Source organism: Macaca nemestrina, chromosome 2 (genome assembly GCF_043159975.1).
Source record: "Macaca nemestrina isolate mMacNem1 chromosome 2, mMacNem.hap1, whole genome shotgun sequence".
Lineage (NCBI taxonomy): Eukaryota > Metazoa > Chordata > Mammalia > Primates > Cercopithecidae > Macaca > Macaca nemestrina.
Window position 1 is genome coordinate 159,410,654 of NC_092126.1, and position 14,496 is coordinate 159,425,149.

Below are 14,496 nucleotides of genomic sequence, written 5' to 3' on the forward strand. Positions count from 1 at the left end.
AGATACAAATTCCCCTTCCTGTGGTGCTTGGCTTCTTAACTGCTGTGTGATTGAATCTAATGCATGATTTAAATTATCAGCTCTAAGGAGGCCACCTAATTTTAACATCTACCCATTCATAAAGCTGTGAAATTCAATGACTCTACTCCCATCATCGAACTACCAGCTCCATGGTATTTCAGGAAAATGCCAAGTAAGACTCTAATAGATAGCAATAAAAAACTTCTTGGCTGGGCACAGTGGCTCATGCCTGTAATCCCAGCACTCTGGAAGGCCAAGGCAGGCAGATCACCTGAGGTCAGGAGTTCAAGACCAGCCTGACCAACATGGTGAAACCCCATCTCTACTAAAAATACAAAATTAGCCAGGTGTGGTGTCACGTGCCTGTAATCCCAGCGATTTGGGAGGCTGAGGCAGAAGAATCACTTGAACCTGAGAGATGGAGCTTGCAGTGAGCCAAGATGGTGCCAACGCACTCCAGCCTGGGCAACAGGGCAAGACTCCATCTCAACAGAACAAAACAAACAAACAAAAAACCTTCTCAAGAAAGTAATCTACAGACAGAAAGTAAACTAGAGGGGCTCCGCTCGGCAGTAGGGGATGAGAAGGACTGGAAGGAATATGTCGTAGTGGACTGGGAATTTCTTGTGTTCTAAAAATGCATGCTGGATGCTCTAATTTCCTTAGGCTACTACCCTGTCCCTGGGGCAGTGCCCTTGGCCAGGAAGCATCTTGGCCCCTTTCCACCTCCCGTCCTGCTCCCCGCTCCAGTACCTCGATGGTGTACTGCTCAAAGATGCGCAGTTGCAGGAAGATGTCCAGCTTGATCTTCCGCTCATGGAACAGCTCCTCCATCTGCACCTGGGCATCATCAAGCTGCTGCAGGACCGACTCGATGTGGCTGATAGAACTGCCGTGGGGTGTTTTGTTGTTGGACACGGCTGAGTCCCTGTGGCAGAGTGGGGAGAAAAAGGGAGGGAGAGGCCTTTCCATGTTAAAAGTGACAGAGAAGGAGGGGGACCTTCCTCATCTGAGCAAGGTGGATGTGAATCAGTTGAGTCATTCAATCAACAGACATTTATCAAACTCCTGCTGTGAGCCTGATGCTATCTGCTTAATGAGTGAACCAAAGCTATATGCATCCTGTTTTGGGTTCACAAGTCTATTTCCAAGACTAGTTGTTCTCCTATTCCTCAAGCAGACTTGTGAAAGAAATAAGATGAAATTATGTATGAGAAAGGACTCTAAAAGGCATAAAATATTAGAGAAATGGAATGGTTCCACACTTATATGTAGTCTAATATGTATAGTTTCAACACACACATACACACACATACATCTATCACAATACATACAGACAAACATATTAAAGGCATATTTTTAAAAAATCTTCCTACTTTTACTTCACAGACTCTTTGTTAAAACAGATGATGTCATGGTTGCCAAAATTGTAAGCATGCACTTTATAAAGCTATGCTAAAGTTATGGGCTGGTGTTATTATACTAAACAGGCTCAGGCTATACTTAGGAAAGCATAGGATCTGGAGCCTGCAAACCTGAATTAGGTCTCTACTCTGATATATTTAGGCTGGTGGTCCTGGGAAATCACCTCTCTGAGCCTCAGCTCCCTTATCTGTCAAGTGGACTTAATAATAGTGGACTTAATAATTTCTGCCCTGCCCACTTCACAGTTTGCTGTTAAATAAGAGTGCACATGAACTAAGACCAGTAACATGTTGTATGGATGATTATTACTCCTGAAAGGACACAAGTGAAGTGTCAAGTGCTGATCAGGAGAGTTAAGGCTAGATCCTAAGAAGCTGGGACAACCAACAAAGGCTGCAAACAGTTTTGATGTGGGGGTTTGAAGAAATGGAGAAACACAGTCAATAGGAGGAGGTGTAGCCTCCTCTGAGGAGGGAGAGTCTCCACAAACATAGTAGGGAGAGGTGATGCCTTGTAGAGGGAAACTGAGAGATAAACAGATTGATTTTGCTCAGCAAAATTAGGTGGTGGTAATTATAATAGGAAAATGATGGAGGCTAAGTTAAAGTTTAGATTCCATAGAGCCTTGAGTAAGCTAGAGCCCTAAAACTTGAAATAAACTGGCACACTCATTATCTTGTGACATCTTAGCTTCTCACACAATTTAAGGAGTCAAAGGACAAGGAGGAAATCATTTATTTCCAATCATCTCATCAGCAGGCTTTCTGAAAGCCATGTTCTTTTAGCCTGTGTTTGTCTCAGAAGCAATGGTATCTGAGCTCATTCTGTTTCTGAAGATGGCATAGGGCTAATTTGTCAAGCGTCCTTCTGTCTACCATTCAGAGGGCTCCCAATTCCTGCCTCCTCACCCTGGCCTGTTTGTTGTGATACAGGCACAGTTTCTACTCCCACAACTGCATAGACATCCCCAGGCATGAAAAGAACATGAGATGTACTCAGTGCTATCTGCTATGTATTTGTTGAGGGCTTTGCTGCTGGGAGGATATGATTATTCTCCTGGATTGTTCCTCTCAGTCCTTCTCCATCACTCATCTTCCAGAAGGAAGAGAATGATTTTGGACCATTTTATGCGGCACTATGTCAGTGTCACAGTCACTAGGAATCACAGAGATGATGTAAAATCTCCCTTAGGTGCTCTAGTGACAAGTGTCAGAAAAATCACGAAGACCTAGGGAAGATGTTTCTGGTGTGTATGAGGTATCCTGCCAATGTCCACTAAGCACCATTTACTTCTTTTTCTCTTTGACTTGCTTTGATATCAGGGAGGGGAGCCTAGGTTAGAGTCAGGTTACTGGCACAATGAATGGTCACCACTGGCTCTTGGTCATATGCCTGCGGTACTCTCTGAAACCCATGGAATTTAATCTTGCAGAGCAGGCATCACACACATTGTTGCCTTTGCCATCATCAAGTAGCCTTATGCCCTTAGGCATTGTGCAGGTTTACAGTTGTTAAGAACGAGTGGCATCTCCATAGGCCTAGCCCCACAGAAAGTGAAGCCAGCCAAGCCTGTGAAAAGTATTTGAATAGATAACACAAAGCCATCACAAAATTCTAGAGCTGCCAGAACTCCTAGAGTGAACCCCTTAATTACACAGACGAAGCAGCTGAGGCCCAGAGAGGTTAAATGACTGTCCACTATTTGGAATTCTCTTCAGAAGCAAATGACAGTGGAGTTTCCTAGGGAGGCAGACAAAGCTGTCATGTATTATATATTCATGAAGATGAATTAGGGGAAGAAGGAAAAGAGGCTGTCTTGTTAGCATGCAATAGGAGGATTTGGAGCATCTCATGTGCATGTTTGGAATAGAAATTATTAATTTCCAACAGAAAAACATGCCAGGGCCTTCTAAAGGTAATTTCTCATTGTTTATTTAATTGGACAACTGGTATGGGTGAAAAAAACCGTCTCCAATTGACGTAATTCCCTCAGGCCCTAAGGCTGGCCTGGGACTTGCTGATGAGATTATTTCTGTCCAGAGCTGGCAGAGGTCCCAGCACTCAGTGATTTTGGGATAGGAACAAGTCCCTGTGGGCGGGCATCATTAGCACCATCAAATCCTATTTATACAGCACCTGGGCATGGGTTTGGTTGCTGAGGGCTTGCCTAAGGCCTCATGACACTTTATCTAAGGAGCCAGTGTCCTTGACAGGGACAGAAAATTAGATATTGATGCCAATAGAAAGGAGGCAATGGCCTGGGTAATTCTAAACAAATGAAAAGTTTTAGACAGGATCTGTCTCCTTAGTTATGTTTGTTTAGGTTGATGCAGAAGGAGTTTTATTTTCTGGGCAGCAAGGAATGGTAAAAGGTCATAATTGGGTAACAGGGAACTGGTAGGACACCACCACACTTTTTCTATGTCTTCATGAGTCCAAAGTCAAACATCAGCAAAATGATCTGATTTTGCTGACTGGGGCACTGGAGGTCAGAGTTCAGCCTAAGACCAGATGTCAGATAACACCATATTCCATAATGTCTATTTCTCTGCATGAGCAAATATGCCCTAATTCTTAATGATTTTTTACTTTTGTTATTTTTTTGTCTTTTGTTAATTTTTGTTGTATTTATATTACTTACTGATGGCTGAATAACATCCTGAATGATAAATAATGCTTTGAAACATTAAAGTTTTTCCATTTACTATTTCATTCTAGACTCAAGTTGGGTATGGTGCAGGCATTTTTACATCTTACAGATAAAGAAACCGAAGCTCACACAAGACCACAAAGCAAGATTTTGCTGAGTCAAGACTGGGACAGGACTTATCTCACGTCTAGCCCGAGGCATTTCCCACTGGAAAGCTCTGCCCATGCTGACCTGGCCTCGCTGGGCTCCCCCAGGGAGGGAGGCGCTGACCTGAGCTGCTGGATAAGGTCTTCGCCTTCCTTGATGACATTGAGCGTGGCATCTAGAGTGGCGGTCTGCTGCTGCTGGAACTGCTTGATCAGTTCCTGGACTGCATCCACAGAGTCTGCACAGACATCCTCCAACATCTCCTTCTGAAGGTCTTCCATCCATGTCCACAACTGTAGAGAGGGAGCAGAGACTCCACTCAGGGAAGATGGGAGAGGCCAGGGCTGGGGTGAGGGCAAGGTAGCTAGACTGGAATCACCCAACTTACTCTCAACCAGTCAGTGCCATTCTGATCAGCACACCTATGGGTCATTTTGTGTTTTTACATTTATATTCATCACCAGTCTTTGCTAAGTTTACTCCATTGGTGTTGACAGTCCCTAAAGACAGGAATCACCCCTGGCTTAACTTCCCTGTGGTTCAGGGAAACCTACAGGTGTGGTCTTAGAGCAAGGAGATCAGTCATCTTTGAGACACCACTAGGAAGAACAGGAGACTAGAATGAACGAATATTAATTTCCTCTTTCAGAAAGGAGGAAAGGGAGTAATGTGCTCTGTGCACATTGATTCCTAGAAATGTATAATGATATTGCAAATATACAAAGAATGTGGTGGTCAATAAGAACTAAATGCACATTAACTGAGCATATTCTGTACATATCCCATAGTATTTTGTTCTTTTTAAAATTGCTAGATTGGTTAGAAAATTGAATGCTAAAGATGGTGGCTTATCTTAATTTCAATAAATGTAAGAGACATTTTCCCATAATATTCAAGATGATAAAATACAACTAGGTATTACTGGCTAGATAACTTTAAAAGAGCTAAGTATAGTGTTTTGAACAAAATAAGCATTGGAAATGTTGAGGAGTTAAAACTGAATTACTGAAAAATCATTTATTGATAGGTTTTCCTCATCATACTGAATACAGGTCTCCAGTGGCCTGCCAGAGAGCTCACTTTTGACTACTTTGAGAATTTTCATAAATGAGAGAGGGGAAGATGAGTCTAGTGTTTGCTTTGAAACCAGGAGTCTTCACCTGACCAGCAGGAAAGATAAGCTCAGGGCTCTACCAGGAAAAAAGTCAGTAGAGAGAGAAAACTGATAGATGGAGTCAGAAGATGCAGATTTTGGCTTTTATTCCTCCCATTACTCATGGTGCCTTTGCACAAATCACTATACCTTTCGATCTCCATGACATCATGTGTAAAGTAGGTTGTGGAAAGCATGAAATAAATTGGTTAATTTCCATCTGGTTCTAACATCTTAAAGTCTTCCCTGTTAAAAACATAGGTAAATGTCTACCTCAAGAATATTATTTCATCGAGTTGGTTCTCAGTATGGTAAATTACAGTATGGCCTTTTCAATAAGGGAAGATTAAAAAAAATAAAGAGAGACAAAAATAGTCTTCAAGATTTTGGACAAGTTATTCTTTGTTCCTTAGATAGAGAAGCCCTAGATGCGGCAGAAGAGGTTAACAGGAAGATTAATAAGTTTTAGAGGCTGTGAATAAGAAAGTGTAAAGAATGTCCTTTTTGTACAGGTGAGTAACCTCCTGAGTCTTAGTTTCCTTATCTACAAAATGGGAAGAACAAGATTTGCCCTGCTCACTTCAAAGACTGTGAGGACTGAACTATTTCCTTATTATTCATGCTTTAAATGAACTTATAGCAGTATTAAGCCTATAGCATTATGCTGATTGCTATAGGGAATGCAAATTATTATTCAGCAACCCTCACATTTATCAGCTTGCAAATCTGGTTGTAATTAGTTCAGTTTCTTTCCTTTCCAAATAAAACACCAAACAAGTTTTCCAGACCATATAAGCTGGGATACATGTTGCTGTAAGTGAGAATATGCTAATTTCAAATCAGCATAAAACCAGGAAGTATAGGATATTGATAATGATAGCTTAATGTCACTTCATATTTTCTGGCTGTAGTTTTGTCTAGAGAGAAAACACATTTTCTAAGTGTATTTAAGTCTTTAGGGAAGAGATGATGGATTCTCTGAAAAATTATTGTACAGAGAGGCAGTGTAGCATAGTCTTTAAGAGTTTCAGGGGCTGGGTACAGTGGTTCACACCTGTAATCCCAACACTTTGGGAGGCCAAGGTGGGCAGATCACCTGAGGTCAGGAATTTGAAACCAGCCTGGCCAACATGGAGAAACCCCGTCTCTACTAAAAATACAAAAATTAGCCGGGCATGGTGGCAGGTGCCTGTAATCCCAGCTACTCAGGAAGCTGAAGCAGTGGAATTGCTTGAACCCAGGAGGCAGAGGCTGCAGTGAGCCGAGATCACGCCACTGCACTCCAGCCCGGGGAACAGAGCAAAACTCTGTCTCCAAAAAAAAAAAAAAAAAAGTTTCAAATCCTAGTTCTACCACATATTAGCTATATAATCTTGGGTAAGTTACTTGTTCTCTCTGCACCTTGGCTTTCCTTACCAGTAAAATAGGGACAATAACAGTGCTTTCCTCCCAGAGAGTTGTGATAAAGATTACAAATAAGTCGATATATGTGTATATATACACAAATATATTATCTATCTTACTTATCAACAGTGTCTAACATATAATCAATACTGTATCAGTGCTACATATTATTACATTTAAAAGATATTTTTAGCTTAGACAACAGGCTGGGTAAGACCCAGCCTCTATAAAAAAATTTTTTTTAAAAGCACAAAAATTAGCTGGGCATGTTGGCACACACCTGTAGCCACAGCTACTTCAGAGGCTGAGGCGGGAGAATTGCTTGCTTGTTCCCAGCAGGTCAAGACTGCAGTGAGCTGTGATTGTGTCACCGCACTCCACCTGGGTGACAGAGCAAGACTCTGTCTTTAAAAAAAAAAAAAAAAGGCCGGGCGCGGTGGCTCACGCCCGTAATCCCAGCACTTTGGGAGGCCGAGGCGGGCGGATCACAAGGTCAGGAGATCGAGACCACGGTGAAACCCCGTCTCTACTAAAAATACAAAAAATTAGCCGGGCGCGGTTGTGGGCGCCTGTAGTCCCAGCTACTCGGGAGGCTGAGGCAGGAGAATGGCGTGAACCCGGGAGGCGGAGCTTGCAGTGAGCCGAGATCGCGCCACTGCACTCCAGCCTGGGCGACAGAGCGAGACTCCGTCTCAAAAAAAATAAAAAAATAAAAAAAAAAAAAAATGCTTTTGCTGCAAGCCATCTCCAGTTCCCATTAGAGGGCAGAGGGAAAGTTTGAAGTACTCCTTCATTTTGGAGTTTGTATAAGATCAACATCGAATTTGGTCCTTCAAGATACTAGATTGGGCTGGGCATCTCTATTCTGTTTTTGTCACTTTGTCTCGGATAACCGAGGAAAGCCTAGAAACTAAAAAGTCTTGATAGTTCTAAAAGAAAAAAGATGTAAAGAGAGAGAGGTGAAATTGTGGACCTGGGGCACACAGTCACTGCCTGGTGGGAGCAAACTTAAATTGCAAGCTCACAGTTTTGAATAAGCACCTCTGAGGCTTAGCACCATAAGGTAGATAGAAATAAAAGTTGGTGCTACTAAACCATGAGTAGAGTCAATATCCCATATAATAGGCTGTAATTTTTCTAGCTCTCTCAGTGTCCCATAGGTTTCCTCTGTGTATGTCCCTCTGATTTAGCCCTGAAAAACATGCTTTGAAAAAAGTCCAAATTAGAGGGACACTTCTGCTACTACTTTACTGATTATTAAGCAGTCAGTGAGATCCAGCCAGAACAATCTTTTCTGTCAAGCTACTACAAGCCGATGTTTGCTGGAACTAATTAGGTAAAATAATGGAGCGAGTGAGGCAGCAGCAACCACGTGTGCTTTTTTCCACACTGTCTTCCACATTGGTTTCTCTTCCATGGGTGAGCTGCTTTCCTTTCTGCTTATCTAAGGTTTAACATTATAGCACTGTACCTTCTCCATCAACCCACCCTTTCCCCAGAAAAAAAAAAAAAAAAAAATTCCCATGTTTCAGCCATTTCCAGACCCTCTCTTCTTGATCAAAATGTATGTGTACTATGACCCTTCTTTTACGGTCCCGCTCTCTTCTTGGCAATGGTTGCTTGCTCCATGCTGATATACACATGTAGATGGTTTTGTGCATTCTTTCTTACAGAAAACACATGTAGTTGTGACCAAAAATACCTACATCCAAAAGAATGGGTCCAATTTGAGAATTTCTAGAACCTTGATAGGGGTATAGTTAAAGGAGCCTTTCCATGCCCTACATAAGATTAGCTCTAACAGTGAACCAGTGAGTCAGCCCACAGACCCTCGCCCGCTTGCATAGTGGGGCAGCCTGAGAAAGGGGCAACTGAAAAAGACAGGAAGGAAGCAGACATGAGAGGAAGAGCCTAGGAGGTTTGTAAGAAAAATAACGAGGCTTACGGATGAGTGGTTAAGGAAAGAGGTCATTTTATTTCACTTTCTCCGGCTGATTGGCTGTTCCATTTGCACAGCTTGGGCAGCCATTGTGCTGACAACAATTGATTAACAATAACGGTATCAGCAATCCTTAAGGATGCTGAAAGGCACACCATATCCACATGGTGAACCTCCTCTTCCTTCATTTTGAAAAGATAATTTTTCCTGGGCATCAATCACCTGCTCATTTCTTAAATAAATAGTACAACAGTACAGCAAGTGAAACAGAGGATGAGGCTATTTTTGTTCTTAAAGCCATCACCCCTCTTGAAGACCAATTTAGTTTTGGTTCCAGAGTTGGTGGGTAGAGGAACATGTGTATATAGGAGTGTCTGTGGTGTGTTTGTACCTATTTGAGTAGGAAATGGTGTGGCAGAATGATTCCACAAGGCGAAACAAATAGAAATGGGTATTTAATTAAGCTGTCTAATAAAGAGCAGAGGTTGGTTACTTTGGCCACATTCCTTTTAACTTGACTTATATTTATACAACAAAAATATCTAAAAATGGATATTTTGAAAGCCCAGTGACTGCAGCATTTCCATGGAAACACAGCAAGGAAAGAGAATTCTGTGATGACAATTTCTACAGGGCAGGTGCTACAAATGCGATGTTCCTGGAAAAAAAGAATGAGGACTTGGGTCAATGCTTCTCCCAAACTTGCCCTAGCTCTCCAGACCAGAAAACAAAGCTGGCTGCCCTCTTGGCTCTAGGCAAAAAGAATGTATTTAAGTTCAGCACAATTTGTACTAGTAGTGGAGGCTCTGGATGTATAAGAAAGTCCCAAGTACATGTTTGTCGCCTTTCTTTTTTGAGTAACTCTTCTGTATAAGTAGGGATGAATCGTTCTGCTTTTGAAAAATAACATTTATTGGATTGTTCCTGATTATAAATTTAAAATGTCATTGAAGAAATCTTGCAAAACAAACAAACAAAAAAGCCAAAAAATTAAATCTCCCATAACATTCTTAAATTCTTGGTATATTTACTTCTGGTACTTATTCTATATGTGTTATTGAAATTGTGTTGTATTGGATATACAGTTTTTATAATTATACCACAAGCTCTTCCTCATGTCATTAATGATCTTTGGCAATGTGATTTAGAATGACTGTGTAATATTTTACTATATAAATGCACTATGATTTGTTTCACGAAATCACCCAGTGTGAAACATTTAGATGGTCTCTAATTATTCAAGATTATGACTAACACTGTGATGAAATAGTTAGACATTTTTAACCCTCTAGGTTCCTACAATAAATAAAGAATTCATGAGGCCAATAGGATTAAGCAGACTTGAATTTGCAGAAGAAATTAGCCTGGAGGTTATCTTTTTATATCTTCCTCCTGTTTCCTCTCTGATCCTAATTAGAGTAAATCTTTTGATGTGGAAATATGGCAAAAGTAAAATTATGAACTTTAGCCTGGGGAGTCATAGGAAGTCTAGGTTAAATAATTTATGAAGGTGGATATTCAGTTCCCACTTAGAAATCTCCTGCAAAAGGGGCTTTCATTCCATGAAAATTATAGACTATGATAACATTCTGTCAGAAATTGGCACCAAGGCAGAAACTCTGCAAATTATTATAGGAAGGAAGAAATGGAGGAAGGAAAGAAAGAAGGAAGAAGATAGCCATAATGAGGCAGAAATGATTTACAACAATATTTATCAGCAGTACCGAAGGCCACTTTAGCAATGCTGAGCAGATTTTCCATCTATTCACTCTACTCACAGTAAGAGGGAAAAGCAACCACGGGCACCTCAAAATTCCCTAACAGACTACTAATCCTCTCCTGAATAAAAAGCCAGAACTTTGCCTATAGAGTCAAGAGGAAGGAGTCAAGAGTGAATGAACTCAGGAACACATAGGACCCATAGTTAGTGATGTTTGAGAGGTGATGAGTCTTGAGAGGTATTAAACAGAGTACGGAAAAATCAAACCACAGGAGTTCTTTCATGAGACCATTCAAGGACGCTCATTTCTGCCCCCCTAATAATCCATTTCTGCCTGCTATATATAGGTCCTGAAGGAAAGCTCCCATCAGCAAGTTAGATACCCCACCCAGCCCCCCTTATTTACAATATCTGGAGAGCTCAAATCAAAGAACTGCAATAGATTAAAATGTAATTGAAGGGACTCTCCTCTCATTTTTCTTCTTCTTTTTCTTTTACTTTTGTTAGCAGAGACTGGCTTCCCATTGTCAAGTAAACCCATTTATTCAATATTTATTCAGCACCTCTATGTATCAGACACAGTAGTATCTGTATCTACATATCTAATGTCACATGTGTACTATACATATGAGCACTCCCAATTTAGTGAAGGAGAGAATCACAGCTCAGTGTGACCATGGCACCACTGATGGAGGTATATACAGCGCTCTGCTCTTGTCCGGGTGAAAGTTGCAAGCACCCGGGAAGAAGTTCAAGGAAAAATAAATAATGTCTAAGTTGAGCTTTAAGTTTCTTATTAAGCCTACTTTAAAGAAACACTAAGAAAAATGTGGGAGGAAGTTTCCTACTAGGAAAAAATGAGTGTTAGTATTGTACTACTTTATTTCGTAATAGTCATCCTCATAATTATTACAAAGTAGCAGAGATTAAGAGCAATTCTCCCAAAGGTATGAAGCATTAAAAAAAAAAAAAAGATCTGGAAATCAAACCTACCTGGCATCCAAGATCTTGCTGTACTTAGTGGGTGGGAACATTTGCATGTGTGTGTACACATATATGTGCATGTGTACACATATACATGTATGTGCATGTATACATACACACACCTTATTTTCTACGCTGCCTTGCAAATCACTTAAAGGGGACCTCACACAGACTGGTTTGGATGGGAAAGTGACCAAGAGGGAACATGCAGATACAAAGTCCCAGTGCATGTCCCCTGGGAACAGCTCCTCTGTGACAGTCACTCAAAATGTTGCTTTTCTGTCCATCCTGAAAAAAAAAATAAAATCTGTATGATCAGAGAGTTGTAGATGTCTTGAATAGAATGAGCCTCACAACCACAAACCCCTTTGTATCCAGGCAGGGCTGCTCCAAAATTCTCTCATTTTTTGGGACTGAGGAGAAAGAGACTATGCAATTTCCTGATAGCCTCCTGTTTGAATGAATTCTCTGATGGAAAAAAAAAAATCCATTCAAGTCTCTGTTTATTAGCCTGTATATAAAAGTCTTTGTGGCAAAGGAGAAAAAAGCATGGCCGTTAGAGTCAGAAAGACCTGGGGTCAATTTCTGTAGTTACAACCACCTAGCTATAAAATTATGGGCAAATTATTAATTTTTCTGAACTTTGGTTTTCCCATTTGTAAAACTGGGATTTTAAAAAATGAGAATTGTCATGGCTACAAACTAGATAGCTAGATAGCCTAGCACATAGTTTGTGCTAAATAAATTTCAGTTCTTTCTCTTTCTTCACCTGGCCCCTGTATCACACCATTCCTTCTAGTAGTATTTCACGTGAATGTGACTTTATAGCTGAGCTCCAGTGAGGAAACAAGTCTCAGGTTCAAACAGGACCAAGCTTAGCAAGATGTGAGAGATATCCGGGAAAACAATAGTCAATAACTCCCTGACTATTCCTGTCTCCCACACCTCCAATCCTGGCAACACTGTGTACTTCTCAGCCAAGATCTGTCCTACCCATTAAGCCCCTGATTTGGGGTTTAGAAATGTAAAACAGAAAAATAAAAGTAAGGAGAAGGAAGAACAAAGGAGATAGAAAAGAAAAAAACAGGAGTGTAGGTCATAGGAAGACAGGTAAAATCTCTGCTGTACTACTGAGAAAGTCTGTAACCTTAGAAAAGTTATTTTCTGAGGCTTAGTCTCCTCATTTAAAAACGTGTTTAATAAAATCTATACCATAAGATTATCATGAAGGTTACATGAGATGGTATATGTGTCTGGCAAGTAATAGGTGTCCATTAAAAAACGCATGTAATGTATTTTGAGAGCTTACAATAAATCAAATCTTAGGCTCGGTAAATCACCTATACTACTTCAGTTTAATTATTATTATTATTATTATTTATTATCATTATCAACAGCAAATAAAGAAGACGAGAAGAAGAATGGAATCTTGGATTCACATTAGAACTTTAAGGGGCCTTAGAGCCACCAACTCCAACTGCATAATTTTATAGATAAGGAAACCCAAGGCCAGGGACATAGTGACTTGCACAAGCTCATATGGTTCTTTAGCAGCAGAATCTGGTCTAGAATCCCAGCCTTCTAGCTCTGTGTATAGAAGGTGGGAGATGTAGCTAGAGGAATTCCTGAGAGCCATGGTCACTCTTTTGGGAGTGGTAGTTCCATGGAAACTGACCCTGGTCCACCACTTCTCCATGCAGCCAGCACCGCCACAGCCCTCATGAGGAACATGACTCCTGTTCGTTCATACTCCATTCTATCACCCACAGGCTCATAAGTAAAAGGGAATACACATGCCTTTGGTTTCTGAGACTTTCATTAACAATTGGGTGAGCCACTACCAAGCAGAGAACCAGGCAGGAAACCCTGGATTAATGCTAATCCCCTTGCTTTATAGACACTCATCAGAGAGTGGCTGCAGGTCCTGCAGAGAGGAAGCAAATCCAGCCTCAGGGAGCTTGCCAGCCCTTCATCTGCCTGGGGAATCTCAGTTGAGAGAACATTATCTTTTCATGTTTTTCTCTGATAGGCGCTGCAATGGTTTGCATTCATTCCCTCAGTGTCAGAAAAGGCCGTAACAACCAAGATTCTTAATGCATTCCCAATATTAAAATTCAACTTAATTAAGTAGGGCTACTTTTTTTTCCCTGGGCAGCAATCAAACTTTAATTAATACTCTATTAAAGGGAATTCCTGGGAGGGGACACAAGCATGCATACACCTAATGAGTTCATCTGCCAAGGGTGTTATTACAGATGATGCTAAATGGGCCTCCTTACTGGCCACTTATCAATTTCAGCATGTCCCATGTTAATCAGAAATGAAAAGCAATCATAAGTTTGCAACCATCCTCCTCTCTATGGGGCCCCTCTGCTCTTGCAGCAGCTTAACATAATCTATCCTTCCTTTTCCTTTCTCCACTTGGTGAATTATTCAGGCTGGCTTTCAAGCCCAGCCAGCTTCCTTGGTGGAGGGCATCTCAGTCCCCCTTCTTTCAATGCGTGTCACTCCACATTCAGGCACAGTGAGGACCAACTTTAATATCACCCTGACACAGACCTCATTAAGAAGATTAAATCCCCTGTTAAAAAAAATAAAAACACAGGAAAAACACAACTGTAAACTCTACATGTTCCTTGCTGGTAGCAAAGATACCTGATCAAAGTTCTGTAGGACTCTCATTTCTGACAGGAAAGAGCAACCAAGAGAAATTGGGTGTGGAGTAGGAAGAGAGTCTGTGATCCTCTTACATTTCTTCTTGCAATGACTATTGCTATATCAGGGATTCCCACATGTCTCCAGCTGCAGATTGCATGCTCTAGTAGATGCCCCCAAAACCCCCTGTCTCCATGACCCCCTTTCCTCACTAGATATTATGGGAGGAAATTTTGCCCCATTCTGAGAGACCTAAATGCAGGCTATCAGGAACGAATTGTTAATATTACCAAAGTTAGGAAGTTAGTAACCTCCAGACTACCCAGGACCCTGGTCAGACCTTCAGGGCCATTTTACTAGGAAGCCGACCTAACCCTGGCAGGACCGAATGCCCTCTC

General features: G+C 41.1%; 1 protein-coding gene across 26 annotated transcripts in view; it reads right to left on the minus strand.

Annotated features, from left to right (window-relative positions):
- Positions 1–14,496, minus strand: part of LOC105470260 (kalirin RhoGEF kinase) — a 700,354-nt gene that overhangs the window by 331,780 nt on the left and 354,078 nt on the right. For 20 of the 26 annotated variants that reach the window (XM_071089145.1, XM_071089177.1, XM_071089137.1 and 17 more), the window contains exons 12-13: positions 4,328–4,536; positions 775–949 (exon numbers count right to left, since the gene is read on the minus strand). In XM_071089145.1, coding sequence (XP_070945246.1) covers positions 775–949; positions 4,328–4,536 — 384 coding nt within the window. The remainder of the gene's footprint in view (positions 1–774; positions 950–4,327; positions 4,537–14,496) is intronic. The other 6 variants (XM_071089172.1, XM_071089152.1, XM_071089214.1 and 3 more) reach the window with 1 other exon arrangement.